The 20,194-nt window shown below is 33.7% G+C and overlaps 1 protein-coding gene across 1 annotated transcript in view; it reads right to left on the minus strand.

The window, feature by feature from the left end:
• Nucleotides 1–20,194, minus strand: part of Slc12a2 (solute carrier family 12 member 2) — an 80,656-nt gene that overhangs the window by 15,083 nt on the left and 45,379 nt on the right. The window contains exons 11-18 of the mRNA XM_004631316.2: nt 17,140–17,247; nt 15,962–16,085; nt 14,803–14,904; nt 13,220–13,375; nt 12,032–12,131; nt 7,631–7,742; nt 6,297–6,437; nt 3,043–3,149 (exon numbers count right to left, since the gene is read on the minus strand). Of these exons, the coding sequence (XP_004631373.1) occupies nt 3,043–3,149; nt 6,297–6,437; nt 7,631–7,742; nt 12,032–12,131; nt 13,220–13,375; nt 14,803–14,904; nt 15,962–16,085; nt 17,140–17,247 (950 nt within the window). The remainder of the gene's footprint in view (nt 1–3,042; nt 3,150–6,296; nt 6,438–7,630; nt 7,743–12,031; nt 12,132–13,219; nt 13,376–14,802; nt 14,905–15,961; nt 16,086–17,139; nt 17,248–20,194) is intronic.

Raw genomic sequence — 20,194 nt, forward strand, 5'->3', positions numbered from 1 at the left:
ATACACATTAAAACCTTGACAACAGCTTTAAAAATCAGTCTTATAAAGTCTAGAAACTTCTGGAGACCATAAATCTTTAAGGTGCTTTCAATGAGATAACAGGCTTAACTTTTACCATCTATTATTATTATTTATTATTTATTATTATTATTATTTTTTTTTTGGCAGTTCAGGGACTGAACTCAGGACCTTGCACTTGCCAGGCAAGAGCTTATTCTACTGAGCTATCTCCCTGGCCCCTCTTATTATTTTTAAGTAATAGCCACCTATAGGCATACTGAAAAATGATAATATATCTACATATAAAACAAAAAGTTAAAAATCTAACAAAATGATCAAATTATTTCTCTCACTGAGAAAACGGGAGATGTGTTCAGGGTATAACATTTGGCTGTAAAAGATCTTTTTAAATTTAAATTATGGAGAGACAATTAGATCTCACTCCTGTCATTTATTAAAGTCTAAGTGGTTGGTGGGAAAAAAAAAAGTTTAACTGACATACTAAAGTTTCTCAGCATATCTTGAAAGATCTAATTAATAATTGAGAAAAAAAAGCATTAAAAAATAGATCCTAAAGATTACTCCCCTCCCACCCCCCAGTACTGGGGACTGAACTCAGGACCTTGCTCTTTCTATGCAGGTGTTTATTCTACTCAGCTATCTCCCTGGCCCACCTAAAGATTACTTGGGATCATACGGCTAAACTCTTGTACTGTAAGTTATATAAACTGGACTGTGTTTGCAAAACTCACACAGTGTTAATGAAAACAAAATATATATTAAATGTGAGTTATACAAATTATTTAGAATCGCAACTAAAATATTAAAGGAAGTGTCACAAGGTCAAAGAATAGTGTCCTGTTTTAAAACTGCCATTAATTTCCATGGCTCTTGTTATGGTTTGTGTCTACTTGTCCCCCCAAAGCCTCACACAGTCATGGGGTGGGGACTTCTAGAGTTTGAGACTATCTCATGATCCACTGGGATTATGGGTTTTAGTAGTGCTGGGATTGTGGGTGTGAGTACAACACCCATCCCTGAGGTGGACAGTCTGAATGCAATTTAAGAGAGACAGAGACAGACTTCCTCTCTGTTGCCACTGTTGCTGCTACTCCTCTCATTTGCTCTCTGCTGTTTGCCAAGGCCAGGAAAGGTTGCTCTCTGCCCTGTGCCCTGCTGCCTTGGAGCCAGCCGAGTATGAACTGAAACCTCCTGTAACTGTGAGCTAAATAAACCTTTCCTTCCTTCATTTTGGGTGTCGGTATTTGTCCCAGCAATGAAAGAAGAGTAACTGAGACAAAAGCCAAAAGCATTTACTTATCCTTTAATTGCTATCTGACATACAATACTTAACTTTCAGAGCATTCATTTTAATCCCTGGATAATCAAGTTAAGCGAGTCCTGTTGGTGCTCTAAGTAAAAGCAATGGAAAATAATATAATATGCATGTATAGGAAACCACTGAAAAAATTTGCTTTTTATTTATTTATTTATTTTTTGTGCAGGGTCTCACTACGCAGCTCAGACTCTTAGTGACCCTCCTGTTTTCTGTCTCCCCTGTGCTGGTATTACAGACATGCACCACCATGCCCAGATTCCATTGCTGGCCCAGTGTGCCTGAGGGCAGGGCAAGTGTGGCATGCAGTGCCAAGGATTGAACCCTGGCCCCTGTGCTTTCCTAAGCAAGCACTCAGTGCACTGGCTATCTCGCTGGCCCTAAAATTTGCTTTTTAAATTACTCTATCACTGTACTTTAAAAGAAAAAAAAAAAGCAACTCTATGGTCTAACTGATTTAATCTATCTCCACTTTTTTTTTTCCCGTCCACACATATACAAGTACACAATGTAGAATTATAAAGTTACCATGTGATTTTCTTTTAAAAAAAATATACTTTTCAAAAAGTATAATACGCAGTTCGGTTATTTCCTGACTTTCCAAAAATACCTATAAAAATGAGTTATCACATGTGAGGCAGGAAAATAATAATGTTATGTCTATATAATGAAGTTCCTGTGACTAGACAATTCCAGGGACTTAAATGTACTCAGATCAAAATTCACAGAGAAAACAAAACTTAGAACCATTTTGTTAAAAACTTTTAAAAAAATGACAATTGTTTATAAAGAAACACTTTACAAAGACAAAATTATTCTAGTTCAAAAGTGTCTAGGATAAGAAAACAGTAACTCTTCATTTATGTCACAGTGATGGGCAATTTTATTTTCCTTTGAGATACACACGTTAATACAAATCCTATAAATACTAGGAAAAATACTAAGAAAAATCTAGCAAAAAATCTTTAACCCAGCTTTAAAAACCATGGGCATCAGATCACATTTCAAGGGATGCCTACAAAAATCCATGAGCCTAGAGTAAAGTCATAAGACAAAGTGACTTTATTAAGGAACTCACTAAATACCCAAGAGAGTAGTATTATAACAAAACTAAGTTGTATGACGAAGGTCACAGAAACTACCACTGAAAGGTGAGTAGTAGTAAATTCAAAATATCGCACATCATGGGGGTAGGAAAAGAAACATGTAAACTGAAATGTAATAACTTACTGACCCAAATGACCCACTAGAAAATTAGCATGAGAAGGGAACAAAACTAAATCTCTGAGGTTCTTAAATCTCTGAGGTTGTTATCAGTGCTGAAATATCCTTCGTCTACATAAGCAAAAGATTTAACAAAGGCTTAGCTTGGAAGGTGGTGGGGTCTGATATTTGGGAACCTGCTCAGCTATAGTGATAAAACAGAGCCTACTAATTTAGTTTACACACACTCTTATGTACATGTGTTTACGTACAACTACACAGAGATGTATATACATGTACACTCATATCTGTATGTATGTGTGGGGGGCATGTACCCATGTGTGCACACAGGTAGAATATCTTAATAGCTCACTGTTAGAGAATTCCTTTTCATTTTTACACTTCTATTAGGAGGCTGTATCACAAATAGCATTCCAAACAAGGCATACATTTTCAAAGTTAACATTTTCTGAACCAGGTTACTAAATCAAAGAGATACTTACTGAAATAAGTTTATATACATATCCACATCCCTCATATCTGCTTGCAACCAATCTTTCTTAAATCCAAGGACAAGTGTGTTTGGTTTCATACGACCAAGACCAGCAGCCTAAAATATAGGAGATACAACTTAAAATACATACTTTTCAACAAAAAAAGTTTTCATATAAAAATCCTTCAAATAAACAGCATTTAAACGTTATATATATATCAGCAAAAACTCTTCAGTATCCAATAGATGTATATCTACTTGTAAATTACACATCATTACACTTACCACATGTTACTTATGATTAACACATTAAAAAAAAAGGGCTGGGTATGGCAACACATGCCTGTAATCCCAGCACTCTGAAGGATTCAGAGACTGAGGCAGGAAGATCACTGTGAATTCCAGGCCAGGCTGGGTTGAAAGTGAGTTTAAGGGCAGCCTAAACTACCTAGTGAAATCCTGTCTCAAAAAGACCAAAAACAAAAAGCAAAACAAACAGAGGAAAAAAAAAAAAAAAAACTTCTTTGTTGTGGAGACTGGATGTTCAAATGCTAGCTTAATGATAAATTCTTATGATGTTTACAATTATTAACTACAGTAATGGAGGGACAAAGAAATTAAGAGTGCAAGGTCTAATTAATCAATCCTCTAAAAACAACACATCTAGAACTAAAAGGTAGGACACTGTAGAAACAAATTAATGTACACAAACATTTTCTTTTTTTAAAATGCATTTTTAGTACCGGGTCTACAAGGTCTCACTACACAGATAGGACTCAGTGATCCTCCTGTTTTCAGCCTTCCAAATGCTGGGATTACAGGCAGGTGCCACCACACCCAGTCTCAATCACCTCCCAGCATGCCCCAGGGGCAGGGCTACACAAACATTTTCTGACAAGGACTACAGGCAATAAAGATATACAGGTATTAGTCATTTTATATAATGGGTTTGCAAAAGACAAAGGAAAATTTCAGAGATAACATATATTATAATTTTTTAATTTCAATTAGTTCTACACAGGCAACTGGTACCTATTAGTAAGAATTTCTCACTCAGTTCCTCAGACAGCTCTACCACTAGAATAAAGTCAAATACTTAGGCATTCTGACAAAGAAGCTGCACTTGCCAGACTTATAGGTGCAGTATATATGGTACTGTTTTATTTATCTTATTTTTATTTATGCCTCATACTGCTGAAACTCAGGTTTCAACTGTTCTCATTTTACAACATTATCATTAGAAACTCACAGGTGTGGTCCTAGAACTACATCACTTGCAACAAGCAGCATTCTGAAACTTTATTAGAAAGGCAAATTCTTAGGCCTACAAGCCACCTGCCTCATTTGTTGATGGAACCCAGAAATCTTTGTTTAATAATCTATCAGCTAACTGATAGAAACTGAAATGTAAGAACCAGTTCAGAAAGGTCTTTCATTTTCTTCATAAACTGTATCATCAAATGGTTATCAAAATGCTCCTATAAACTGTACAAAAGCAAGATTTACCCTAAAAATAACATTTAAATATATTACGTACAAAAAATGAATAACATACTGAAATTATGTACCCGTCATGAGCTAACAAAATAAACATTAGAAACACACACAAAGCACCCTACACATCTTTATGACCACTTTGTACAATGTAATCTATTACTTAGGGATGCATACACTGTACTTACAAAATTTTACCATATGTTTAAATTTTTTAACGTTCTATGTTCTTAAAAGGTTGTATTTTTCAAATACTTATTTAGGACTGCTATTTTTCCTTCCACTGTTGCTTTTGAGGTTTATCCAAGTTATATATAGATCCTTTTCACCACGGGATAAAATTCCACTATATGATTACATTGATTTTCAGTTCTCTAATTCATGACTGCTAAAGTAATTTCCAATTCTCTTTCACTATTACAATTGATGTTGCCATGAAGCTTCACATAGACTTCTTCACAAGAACAGAAGTTTCTCTTATGATATATATTTAAGTATGAAATGACCCAGAATATTCATTCCTTCAGTCTCCCAGATTGCTATCCAAAAGTGGTTGTATAATCTAAATTATCGTAGCAGTTCAAAAATCTCTACTTGATCTATACCATTTTCAACAATTTGTATACATGACATTTGGTCATCTGACGGGTATGGAACAAAACTGTATTGTGGTTTTAATTTATGTCATTTAGCTTTCCTTTTCAATGGGTATATTTTACTTTTTTTCCTTTTATGGACCATGCTCTTGCTGATCACATGTTAGAATTATTTTCCTTTGGTCTTTGCCTTTTCATTTTCATTAGAAGTTCAAAATTTTAAACTTCAAAAAAAATTGTCTTCATTTAAAAAAAATTCTTCTCTAGGTTTAAGTTATTTTATATATTTCCCTTAAAATTTTCAAAAATTGTGCTTTATATTTTGTTTTTGTAATTGATCTGGAAATAACTTTTGTATAAATGCTTTAAGGATCTATTTTTCATCTGCATAAATCGATTGTTCCATCCACCCATTCAATGTCCTTTCTGTCATATGCTAAAATCCTGTATGAGTGGCTGTTTCTTCCATTCTGTGCCAATTATCTGTCTATCACTGCTTCATTACCATGACATCTGACTTAGCAGCTATTCCTCTCACAACAGAAAGGGCTCAGGAGAAAATATTCCGAGCCTCTCTCTCACCTCTACTTTAACAAAGGAGCTGCACAATCACACAATTAACACGGATAGCTTATAGTTATGTTGTTTTAAGAAAGGGATTTCTATAAAAATAACTCGGTAAGTAAATGCTATCTACCATGTTTATTACTCCCTACAGCCGTTAGGATGGAGGAGACCGAAGTCCAGTCTGTATTGATTAGCTCAATACAAAATCCATCACAAGCAAGTGGTAGTGTTAGCTAGCATTTAAACCCAGGACCAATTCCAAATCCTCTATTCTGGCTACTATGCCATACACAAAACTGAAATAGAAATCTAATTTTAGTTCCAGCAAGTAAGTAGTAAGAAATACAAGGGATCTGAATTTTTAATTTTTTTTTTTTTTGCTGTAGTGGTGATTGAACTTAGGACCCTGCACTTGCCAGGGAAGCACTTATTCTACTGAGCTATCTCCCCGGCCCCTGAATTTTTTAAAAATTAAAGACTGGTAGTTTAAAGATATTTTAAAGTATTTATCATTTGTATTAGTGTAAAGAATAAAATCTGGAATGAGCAAGTCTTTAAAAGTTACACAGCCCTAGAACACAGCTGTCTGCAAGGCCAGCGCATTTACCTGCATCAAGTACTGTGCTCCTTCTCTCAAGTCATCTGCGTGCACAGGAGCATAAAAAGCCTTCATTTTGTTCTTAATAAGCCAGCGCTGATATTTAGCTTGATCCACGGACATCTCTTTCATTGCTTGTCTTCTAGGGCCCTTTAAATATAAGATACTAACAATGTCTTTAGCTGAAAGACAATCTATTTCACATTTATAAAAGCCATTCTATTATGCTGGTGTGAAACAAGGTGACAATAATGGGTAGAAGAAGTCTGATAATAGCTTTGAAGTTAATTGTATCTAATATTTAAATTTACAAAAAGGTAGTGTTGGTGGTATGGTTAAGGCACAGTAGATGCCAGCAAAAGGAAGAAAAGAAACACAGACTAACAAAAAATGTTACAATCTTAATAGCAGATGACAGAAATCATTAAAAATGAAAGGGAGATTACAGAGAGTCAAATAAGTTTATACAATTTATTTTTGTTTGGCCAAAGTGTCTAAACTATTAGTTCTCAGTAACGTAAGAACATCACTGAAAAACTAAGCAGTTAATACAGTGGTATATTTTTTCTTTGAGTTTTATTAACTCATAAAGTTCCCATGTGATCCTTGTAAGCAACATGTGCTATATACAAATATTGAAAACAAAATCTAAAAATATACAAGGAGTATTACATGAATAAAGAAAATAAAATTTCTCTTTCTTGGTAGGGAAACCACCTCATTTGTGCATCTTATGCTCAAGATCCTAACTTGAATGAATTAATTTGGAAGACAATGAGCTTAGAGACAAAGTAGAAAACTCCACACAGTCCAGGTGATATTACTGTGTCAGTGTGTCTCCTGCCAGCTTTTTCTTCTTACTCCTTCACTCACACACACACACACACACACACAGAGCTGTGATTGCCACTATGCAAGCAGAAGAGCAACTTTGCTACAAGCTGAGACATGGAGTAGACAACGCACATTCATTTCTGGTGCCAAAATAAGATGAACAACGGAACTTGGGCAAAGAGTTAATCTGACAAATACTTTAGTTTCTTATGCAAAATAGGTTAGTCAGTAGCTTTCCTAATATCCAAGATGCTTAAATCAAAATACTCTTAGATAAAACATCAGAATTTTACACTATTTTCTTAGTGCTAGATAAAATAATAATGAAAACTAAAATATCAAAAGAATTTTTTAGAAAGTAGCTAGAGACTATTTAGAGGCAAAATATTTTAAAGAAAACTACGACAAAATATCTATTTGGCAGATTATTTTCAATCTAGAAAGCCCTGCATATCACATTATGTACAAAGTTAACATGTTTTAATACAGAAAACAAAACTGATTCTTACCATATGCACATGGCCACAGATCATCAAACCAACATTTTTTGTGAAATCATGAACAAGATGGAGCAAGGCTGGGCGTGAGTTTGGAGAACCTGTCATAACAAGACACTGTGGCCTATTTAAGATTAAAAAAATAAAATTAGAAAAGCTTGTTTTTGGAAAGAAGGACACGACTATTAAGCTGTTTCTCTTTGATTACAGTATTACACCAGAACTTTCTGAAACTGCTCTAAAGACACAGGGCATCAGATCCTCCCTGGAAGTATATTTTACCCAGACCTCTTTGGTGTATGAGAAATACAAAAATAAACCTTTTTAGAACAGATGGTGCCAACTAATCCCTCTATATGTAAAACAATATGTAATACAATACACCATGATTCTGGTAGAATTACAAAGAAATTACCATGCTAGTTAACTTTTCATCTCCTAAAGTAATAAATACCCCAGTTCTTTCACACAGCTTGCAAAACTTCCTGAGGGTATGGCAATACCTTCATGGACAAAACAGGTTAATTCTCTCTTAATTACAGGTGATATCACCCTAATTACTTCTACTCCATGAGATCAGCCCACTGTATTTAGCTTTCTTTGTCCCCCCAAGACTCCTCCCTTTCTGAACCTTAACGGGTTGCATGGCTTCCCAGGTACAAGTGCACATTTTAGCTTTTCTAGGGACTAAACATGATCCTGTAACTCACAGCCCTTAAGATGTTCCTATTTCCAGTCATGTGCCTGGAAAGCTAAACGCAACTAACTCCTCTTTTGTATTTTCTATCTCTCATCAAGATAATCAATGTTGCAGTACTTCGACCATATGGACAAAAAACTTTCTAAAGAATGACAAACTGAGACAATATAAAGTAACACAAATCTCGAAAGACCCAAAGCAGCAAAGTTGCCTACTTGCTGTTAATCATCGACCTCTGGACTGTTACATGCCATCCATCTCATTAAAGACACTGTATTTTTCAGTTGGTTATAATTTATACTATGCCTAAATAATATGGCCTATTACCATAAGAAGTTAACTTATCCCTATCTTCTAGATAGTAAACTCACTACAAAGACATAATTTGGCACAATTTTATCATACCAACAAAAGTATAGTACAAAGCTTATTAGTGATGACTGAGTAGCAATTACAGAACAAATATTTGTATTTGATTTTTTCTTGAAAATTTTTCATATAATGAGTTTATTAAAGCATAAAATCTATAAAAATAGGAAGCATAAAGAGAAAATAATATTGAAATATTTTAAAGTTAGACAGCAAAGAGAAACACAAAAGGATCTGATAGATCAGGAAACAGCTAAATCCAAAATGAGTAAGGGAACCAAATAAAGCTTGCTGATTTTACACACAAAATCATCAAAATGCTTAGGTGCTGAGCACTAGATATCCTCTGGAGGCGGCAGAAACAAAGGAATAGAAACTAAAATAAGCAAGATTGGTTTAAAGTTTGTATAGGAAGCAACTAAGTAAGACTCAGAACTCTTGCCTATCCTCTAGCCTCAGCTTCCCAAGTTTTAATGAAGTATACACACCTAGTTTTAATGAAGTGTAATGGTTAGCCATGTGTCGTCATGCCCGGCTAGTAAGTTATTTGTAGTAGAGTATTTACATACAGAACCCTGAGTCTTCTAAACCCATTCTCCACCTGACTAAGAACAGGACTAATATACAGTCCTAATATACAAGACTCGGGCACAGAACAGGACTGAAAGACCCATTTCCAGGAAATCAAAATGACTTAGATTCTTCAAAGAAGGAGCAAAGACCTCTTCATCAAGGACTTCCACTGACAAGGCTGTTCCTTGAAGCAGATCTTCCTTACCAATAATTATGAATGAAAATTTCACTGCAGACAATGTTGAATTCAAGAACTCAAATGAAAGAAACAGAAAGCTAAAAAATAAGTTGCTAGGGCCAGCCAAATAGCTCAGTGGATTCAAGGGCCTGCTTAGGTAGATGCAGGGGCCAGAAGTTCCATCTCCAGGGAGTGCTGAGAAGGCGATGGAAACAGGGCGTGGTGGCACATGCCTATAATCCCAGCACTTGGGTAACTGTAAACAGGAGGATGACTATGAGTCTGATCTATGCAGTGAGACCCTGTAGACCCTGTCCTAAAATACAAAATAAATAAATAATAAACAAAACATAAGTTGAAGGTTACAACAGCTACAAGGAAACAAAATCTTTTGGCAAATCTGATGAAGGCAAAGATAATGACAAATACAAAATCAGTAAGAAAACAATTATTAGCTTCAGAGAAAACAAAAACAGTGCACAGCCATGAAATAGCAATCTTTTTTTTTCCCCTGTGGCACTAGGGATTGAACTCAGGACACTGTACATGCCAGGCAGGTGCTTATTCTACTAGCTATCTCTCGAGCCCACTGAACCTTTTTCTTTTTCTCTTTCTTTCTTTTTTTTTTTTTTGGTCAGTTCAGCTGCCCCTAGGGCGGGGCTGGCATGGCATTTGGAGCCTGGGATAGAACTGAAGTCCCCTGTGCTTCTCTACGCTTACCTAAGCAGGAGCTTTAGACCGCTGATCTATCTTGCTGGCCCCTGAAAGAGCAATCGTAATTTACTACCTGATTCAACTTTGTATCATTTTTAAAATTTCAAAAAATCCTTAAAATAAAAAGAAAGAAAAAGTTCATTCTTCTATTTTGATGGTTTCCTTGTTATTTCTATTTGTTGTTACTAGAAAAGAGGCTGAACTATATTGATTCTCTGCGAGTCAATGATTGTTTTCCTCTGAAAATGTTTATTTTTAATAAACTGAACATCCTTGAATTTTCAAAAAAAACCACCAACAAACCCTTAAAATACCAAATATGACCTAATCCAAATAAGAACAACATCAACAAAGGTAAGAATACGTACATATTTAACCCAGGTAAATCAAAGATATAAACTGATGTCTAAAATTAAAAATTTTAAAAATGCAGCAAGACAAGTATGGTGATTATGAAGTAAACACTAAAAAAACCACAATAGCAAAACAATCTGCTGGAACTGAAAGTGATTGCTTATGGCACAAAGAAACAGGGCTAGGAGGGTGAAGCAAGTTCTGATTCTCCTGATAAATCTTGTTGACAGGTTTTCCTTCTTTATACTATGTTCATCTATAATTTGAATAAAAATTAGAAAGTCAAGCTGAGATGAAACAAACCTTTAAGTGATCCATTATAATAAACCAAATTAACAGATTGACAGATTAACTCCAATTTATAGTTATGAGATACAATTTTATGTAAGATTAATTTCTATTTTTCTGTCATATTTTGCCTCATCTATTTAAAATATGTTGAAATTGAGGTTTTCCCTTTTAGGGCTCTCCTTCCTTTTTCTTTTAGCCATTTCTTTCACTGAAAAACTCTGGTCTCCAGAAACTTTTCATTCCAGAACAAAGGGACTTACGAGTCTATGTGTGTGTGGAAGGTGTCCAAAAAGACAACAGGAAGAATACACATACATTTTTTCTTAACAGGAGAAATTTGGCACAGTAATTACTTTCTGGCATTTATTTCCTCAAGGTACTGCTTTTTGAACATTTCCCTTTTTGATTTACTGAGAAATATGAAACAGATTTCTGTGTTTACTATGCAAAAGCCACTGAGAGGTAGTTATTCAAGATTAAAGAAAATCACCTGTTCAGAACCAGACTTAATTTGAACAATTTAAGATTTATTGCCTAATGATTAGTTTTTTGAAAATGACAAAATGAGTTTTGGGGGGATTTTTTCTTGAGATAGGATCTTGTTATGTGGTATAAGGTGGCTTAATTCACTATTCAGCCTCAGCTGGCCTCTAATTCTCTGTGATCCCTGCCTCCCAGGTGCTGGGTTTACAGAAGTATGCCTGTATACCTACCAACAAACCTAATGTTAATGAAGTATAAACAATGACATAATGTATAACAATATATAGAGATACACAATATTTCTGGTTTTAGAGAACTATGTGTATCAATAGTGCTTTATTAACTGAATATCATCAATTATTAGAAGTGTAATAAACAATTTTTATATTGATGATTATAAAGATAAAATATACTTGAAGTCATTGTTTAATTATTCCATAATTAAGAAGACATGCCATAAGTGCTCATTGTTGTAAAGCAATGATTGTTTTTTAAATCACAGCAACTAGTTTCCAGTTACTGATAAGCAAATACCAGTTAAATATGTAAAAAATGTGCATAAAGTTTTTATATAGTGCATGTATATATACCCACAGAGAATAGAACAAAATTTCACCTTTTAATACTTATCACTTGAGAATCTGCAAATGAGAAAACTCTAAAACTAATATACGAAAGTGTTGTGGAGCAACAGCTTAAGAACTGATTAGCCAGCTGAGAGAGAATGTTTCCATGATACCTTAACACCTACCTAAAGTTTTTCACATGGTCTTCTACTCCAGAAAGACGAATTGAATGCTGCAGTGCATTCAGGTAAGTCAGGGCTTGTGTAGAGGACCCCCAATTCACATCTGTGGGAAGACAATGTTCAGGCAAGATAATTATAAATATAGCCAATTAAAGACTCACAGAGAAATTAAACAACGCTTTCATATTCAAACATTATTTGCTAAAACTCAATAATATAAGTATATAGCATTATATCAAAACTATATATTCAAAAAGAATATAGTTTAAAAAGACATACATATAAACCAGAAGTCTTTCAAAACATAAAAATTATAAAATTGCTATCTTATATAACCACAAATCTGAATGTAAACTGTCAGAAGAGAAGGACTATTTATAGTACTTACCTATACAGGTTATTTGATCATGAAAATTTCATCTCTTATTGAATAAGCAAACAGACCTCAGGTGATCATTTTTTTTTTACACATTTATAGATTTGTAAGTTTCTTTGTCCATTTCAACAGCTACCCTTTAATCTAAAAGTTCATTATTTCATATCTAGATTAAAATTTATTTTATAACTGTTTAAAACTACTACGTTTTAACTACTCTTATAATCTCTTCTTAATTAATTCCTATCAGGCCCAAACCTTCCCAACGTTTATCCAATCTTTCTTTGTAAACTGAATCAATGCTATTATATAGCAGCATAACCATTTTGCATGGAGACACACTGTACTTAACTACACAGTATTCCCTACTACAGTAACCTAGTGGGAAACACACTATGTGTCTTAGAATTTTGTGACTTCTATGTTACCTACTATTTTTCATGAAATATGTATGCTTAATAGGCTGACAGCTATTATAATAGTTTAAACCTGCATTCTTCTAAAGAATAATTTTAAAATATATTGATTGTACCAACAGAATGATTATTATATTAATTTATTTTTCTACAAATAGGATTAAACTTAACTTATGGATAAGGACAGAATTCCACTGTAAAAAAAAGCCAAAGTAATTTCATTAAACTCAGTATTTTTGTTGAAAAACAAAAAATACATGTATTTGTAAATGAAGTATTTTAGATTATACATCAATGTATACCTTTCAAATACACAAAAGATGATTCTTAAATATAAAAATAATAGAGAACTTTTTAGACATTTTCTAGTTTGAAACACTAATAGCAAAGGTTACTAACCTGGTTTTTTGTAGGTAACATAAATGTACAGCCCGAGGACAATGACGTATGTTAGCAATGCGGCCCACCAGTTAATGACAAACATCACTATGCAACAAAGAATTGCACCCAGAAGTGATATCCACATGTTATAGTATTTGAATGCAGGACGCCATCCTAATAAATAGATTAAAGTCATTCAGAGCCATCATCTGCTTTATATATATATATATATATATATATATATATGAACAAAAGTAACTTACTATATGGCTGTCATGCTGAAGAATTTAAGCATCAAATATAACAGTAAAGTCAAAGACTGTTACTGATCACAATTGAGTTTTATAATTTTTGATGGCTTTACAGTTAATCTATTTTTTGTTATTAGTCTGTAGTCAATAAGCTTCACAAAAAATTGTAAATCTAACTAATGAATGCTAAAAACTAGACTGTATAAAAATGAAGGTTTTAAATTGAGTCAGTAGTAGTAGTATAAATTTATTTTCTGCTTTTAGCTTTAGACATGTCCATGTCCTAATTAATATATAAAACACTTTAAAAAAAACTGTATGAAAAGCATTAAAAACTCATCCACTTGCCAGAAAATCTAAGCATGGACTATAGTAACACACCTTTCCTTTTAATGAATAAGCACTTTTAAAAATGCTTAAGACATAATGTTTTTAAATTTTCACTGGTATACAGTCCTATATCTCAAAGTATTTTAAAAATCATTTGAATGAAATTTTATTAAAAACTAAAGCTAAATGTTTGTTGCCCAAATCCCCATACCTTACCATTCCTGTTCTGAGACAGATCCTCAGATGGACCACCACCTTTGTTCTTTCAGCTCTTTCCCTGATTTCTAACTGTTGCCTCAGTTTGTAATAAAAGCCTCATATACTGTTTCAGTTGGTAAGAGTTCATTTTTATTAGAACTCACTGTGATAAAACTTTTGGGAGGCTAAGTGATAGAACATATGCTTACGATGGGTGAGGTTCTGGTTTTATTCTCAGAATAAACCCAAACTTTTGAGGGGTTGGGGAGATAGCGCAGTAGAATAAGCAACTGCCAGGGAAGTGCAAGGTTCTGAGTTCAATCCCCAGTACCAAAAAAAAAAAAGAAAAGAAAAAAAAAAATTAAGTGGTTAACTATATCACAGTAGTGTAGTGTTCTTAGAACAGAATCAGCTACACAGTAAAAAAGAGTTCTTAAAAAACACTAAATTCTTTCATAATGTTAGAATTAAAAATTAATTCAATATATATTAAATCCTTTTAAGAGAAAAACATTAGTGAACTTCATGGTAACGAAATCTTTGAAGACATAATTTGATTTACTTACAAGAGCAAACCAAGCATTACACGACGGGAGTGTACATGTGTGACTGTCCCAGTGGGCAGCTTGTGCCACGATTGTTCACACTGCCTGAGGGGGAAATTATGTGCACGTGCATGTGTGTGTATAGCACTGGGGGCTCACGCCAGCAGGCATGTGCTGATCAGCTAATCCCACACACAGCAACTTTAAAACTGTATGGAAGAGTTTTTAATGAAAGAAATTAATACATCTATAAACTTTTTATAAAATAGAAAATCACCTGGAGATTTTGCAAGCGATGCATGGAATACCGAAAAATTGATCAATGCATATGAAGCAAGGAAGAAATTAGAGATAATTGGAGCAATGACATTCAGTTCAGCTGCAAAACAAATGTAGCATAAATTTAATGACAGTCATTTTTTAAAGTTATGAAACACTTAAACTTTGATGATATAGTAGAGAACGCTCCTGTATCTACTATCTAGATTAAATACTGACACCTTGCTGTAAAGACATCATATACTACACTTTCTAGGAACAAAACTATGTATACAGCTGAAACCTTCTCACTATTCTAAACTTGGTATGTTCCCTACAATCACATTTTATATATCTACAGTCTACATAGAATATATAGTCTTGAATTACACTGGCTTGTTTGGGGTTTTTAAAAGTGACATAATATACTGTATGTACTGTTCATTTAAACTTGTTTACTTATGTCTGAAATCCATCCATATTGCTATGTGACAACCAAGTTTTTTTTCCTAAGAAATGTCATATATTATCCTTTAATTTCATTCTTATTTGATTGAGGTTGCTTTTATTTTGTGCTACTGTAACGATTTCAGAACCATCCTTGTATATGGCAGATAGGGCACAGATGGAAGCGTCTCTAAAATACACATCTAGACAAAGGACGGTTAGATGATGGGAAACTTCACTGCACGCTGCAAAACTGTTTTCCAAAATTAGCTAACTCAAATATGTATACCTAGTTGCATTACATGTTTCCACATAGCACCATAATAACAGATGGGATCATTAGACTTTCAGTATTAATTTATCGGAGGGATTCGATAAATTCTTAAAATGTCAATGTCTTCTTTAGCAATCGACGACCAGCAGGTTCACTTGTAATCAAAGGCAAAAAACAGCTCAGCGGCAGCATTATCTTTCTGGTGGACACTAGCATCTATGACATTTGGTTTAGGAACAAAAATGTAGGAGCTCCCTTCAAACTCAAGGATTTAGCAATCCTAATACAGTTAGAAAATATTTACTCAATGCTAGTATTTGTAATATTGTATACATTAATTTCTTTGATAGAAGGAAATCAACTTACTATACCAAGAAAAGTAACACTTAGTAATTTAATGTTTGGACCTATTGGTGCAAATGCAGTAAAGTCTGGTTTAATACATTACGTAACTAACCAATTAAGATGAATCCAAGTGCAATTAAGAATGTTAAGAGATAACCACGAAGAGGTTCATTATTTTTCCCATAACCTTTAGCAAACATCTGGAAAGCGGGGTAGATGTTGTCCTTACAAAGAGCCTAACCAAAAAAAAAAAAAAAAAATGCAAACATAAAAATGAAATATATCAGAATTAGACATACAAATTTACAATAGTTTAATCAGGTATGGAACTCAAATTTCTGATTCGCATTCTCTTTTTCCTTGTCTTACAGTGCCTTAGCTACAGAGTGTAAAGGACATTCAAATATTTCAAGCATTACAATGGTAGCTGGTTTGAAATATCGCTTAAATTTTTATCTATGTCTTGCCTCACACTCTTGTTAAAATTTGTATGTTTATGACAAAAGAGTAAAGCATACTAAAGGTAAGATGGAAGACTGCTAACTAGGACATAGGTGTAGTCTACCTTTCGAAAATTGAGTCAGAATTCATAAAACAAGGATAAAGAATCAAAGTTTCATTTGTTTGACTTAGTAATAAAAATATTTCCTAATCAGTATCAACTGTTTAATATTTATTAGAGGAAAATGGTATTTATCATATTTATCACTGTACCCTTCAGCAATTAAAACATTATACAACACATATTAGGCACCCAATATTTGTAAAAAAATGTTAGTGCCATGTTAATCCTGACAGGATACTTTACCACTTCTGATTTTTGTCTTACATTGTACTTCTAACAATCCATTATCATTTGTAAAAGAAAACTCACATATATCTGTCCATCTGTCTGTCTGTCTACCTATCTATCTGTGCTAAGGACTGAACCTGGGGCTTAGTGTATTAGATGTCAACCACATTCCTAGCCTTTTCTTAAATGTTATGACACAGTGTATGGCTAAGTTGTTTTGGTTGGTCTTGAACTGGCTGAACTAGATGGGATTATAGACACATGCCACCTGCCTCGTGTAAAGACTACCTTGACAGTACATAAATGCCCAGATACTTGTATAAATAGATATATCATTAAGCTAAACAAAATTTTTACCAATCATGATGTCTGCACATGTATTTACATAGCATACACGAGTTTTGCACTAATTCCAACTAATTTGAAAACAGCAACTGTTAATTGAGAACTACTACCTTACTTCCCCCATTAAAGGCCCATAATATGAAAATATTTACCTGAAATATTTTGGGAGCACTCACAAGAGACGCTAATGCTGAAGAAAGAGTGGCAGAAAAGATACCTGCAGAAATTAATGGTGCAAATCCTGACACCATGCTCATTACCTTAAATAAGAATGACAAATAAGGAAAATAAGTCTTACCAACAATTTGCAAAAGAACACAGTTATGCAGTCACAAACTGATTACTATAATAAAGACAACTAATACTGGGGGTAGTTTGATAATAAACAATGTAGTAGAAAGTTACATTAAAAATTTCTGAAACAGATTTGCCAGTAGCACTTACTTACGGAAATACTTTTACTATATAATTATAAACATACAGAAAGGTTGACCAAAGTGCATGATGTACTCCCATCACCAAGTTCTAACTATGGATGAAACTTGGGCCAATCTACACATTATTATTTTTTTTAAATTCTAGATATTTAGTGCATTAATCTTTCAGTACCTGTCTCTACCAGGTGGAGACTTGAGAAGCCAACTACACTGCCACTGTCCCAGTTTAAATCTTAATAATTCCTCAACAGTACCATATATTCAGTGGACAAATTTCCTGATCTTTTAAAAAAGTTTGTTTAAATAAGGATCCCAAAAAAGATTACATCATATTTGATGTTTCTTTATTCAGTCTTTTTTAATCTATAGGTACACACCTTATTTTCATTTTGTTACTTTGTGATTTCTCCTTTTTAGATTCCATATTCTAGAGCTTGATGACTGTATTGTATTTTAAAAAATAAAAAGGACTAAGGATGTAGTTTGGAGCTCACCTATATTGCTTGGCTCGATCCCCAGCAATGTCAAAATGAAAACAAAAAAAAAGCCCCATAGATATTCATTCTAGAGTTCCTACTATATCTGAAATTTTTCAAAATACAAAACTGAGCTGAAAGAGCTATTTGGTAGCTTAATCGATCTACTACAAATTCTCCATCAATGAATGTGACCAGCTACTTCATTAGTTCAGTAATGGGCATTTATGTTTCATTTATACTCACTGGAAATATACCAACTAAGGCTTCTGAATTAAGAGGATCAGGTGCTTATGATGGTCATACACTTGACTCTAATTTAATATTATAAACAGATGCAAAGCTAGCTAGGGGCCCAATTTCTGGCCCTGATGCATAAGTCTGATGGCATATGTACAAAACTTATCTTGATTTACTTAAAATGTCTTTATGTTTTCTAGCAGACTTAAAGACAATTAATTCTTAGGTGTTTTCAGAAACCTTTGCATCAATCTCTCTGGGAAGCTTTGGGAGAAAAAATTTGACAAGAACTTTCTGGTCATCCCTTCAGTAACAATTCAGTAGTTCCTTATATGCTACACATTACTCATAATTGTTATTTTTCACTGTAATTAAAACTAGATTAACACTGTCAACTCCACCTTTAGGAAAGGCAGTGTACAGGACAGATAAAGCAAGCAACAATTAAAAGCGAGACCAAATTTCTGTTATTCATAAAAAATTCTGATTGTTTTCATGATCTCAACGTTAAATTAAGCATAAGAATAGAGAAAGATTAAGCCAAATAATGAGAAACAGAATACAAAACATCCTACTTTCTGGACTATGGCAAAATTGACACCATAATTATCACTGTATAATTAAAACATTGTAGCTTTCATGTCAAAAAATCACTTTTCACTTTTATTGCCTCTCAATTAATCAAAACTTCTATCATCTCAAAAAAACATTTACTTAAAATTGAAAAAGAGCTTACTCATAACGTTTGAATGCATCCATACTAGACTTGATAAAGACAACATAGTTTTGTATTTTAAGGCAACAATGAAGAAATCTGCCTGACATTCTCAGTCACTGGGCAGACAGTGGCACTTGCGCCTTTCACACACAATATCAATGTCAGAACTGGCTTGAATCACTAGCTGCACATGAATATGTTCTTTCATTCCTACAATTCTGCCTAGTCTTGTGACTAGAAAACAAAGCCTTTTATTACATAATTTGGTCTAATTTTTGTTACTACTAAAAGTGTAGACAATTGCTTTGAAATCATACAATAAAAAATAAAAAATGCTATTAAAAGTCTCAGTTACAAATCTATTAACTTTAGAAGTCCTATAACATACACTGAATTCTCAGTATTTTCAGATTTTGAATTATTTTATTATGGGAATCAGAATTTTTCTTCCTTACAATCAGCAGAACCACACTCATTTACTACAGAGTGTTTTAAATTTCCTGAGTCTATGTTTCTGTAGTTTTCTTTCTACTGTCCTAGGACTTAAAAAACCGTTCTCAAATTCTCTGACGTAAGCATTTTTCAAGTTATATATTTGACAGACTAAACTCTCACGTTTTGTAATATCTCAATAGAGGTGATAAACAGAACTGCAGAACCTGTATTTATACAGTTCATACACTTTAAAAGTTTGCTAACTTTTCACACTATCTACTCAGAATTAGATTCTGTGAAATGGTAGCACAGAGATCTCCAAATCCCAGGGAGCCTGTGGCCATTTGGAAACAGGATGACATAGCAGAAGCAGGACCTAAGTGGCAGTGAACAAAGATCTGTGCGTGTTTGCAGCTACTCCCTTCAACTGCCTTCTCTCTCGACTTTGGCTTGTCATGTCAGAGGCTCAGATCCTCATAGGAGCAGGAACCCTGCTATGAATTATGCACTTGAGCAATCTAGGTTGCACTTCTTATGAGAATTTAATGCTTAATGAGCTGATGTTGTGATGGACAATGCAATCATTATGTATCACAAACATATACTAATTAAAAGTAAAGGAAGTCAAATTCTACTTCTACCCCATGGAAAACCTGTCTTGCAAGAAACTGGTCCCTCGTGCCAAAAAGGTTGGACAGTGATGGTTTCGTACAACATGACTTTACATGGGCAATATTTAATTAACAAACATTACTACTGCTACTGAGATTGATCAACACTTGAACATTTATATATAAAACCACTGTGGAAATGGTAATTAGAAAACTAAATCCATTTCAATTAGTACAGATTTGAACTCATAATAAAATTGAAATACTGAGGTATAAATCTAGCAAAATAT

Source organism: Octodon degus, unplaced genomic scaffold (genome assembly GCF_000260255.1).
Source record: "Octodon degus isolate 3935 unplaced genomic scaffold, OctDeg1.0 scaffold00040, whole genome shotgun sequence".
Taxonomy (NCBI): domain Eukaryota; kingdom Metazoa; phylum Chordata; class Mammalia; order Rodentia; family Octodontidae; genus Octodon; species Octodon degus.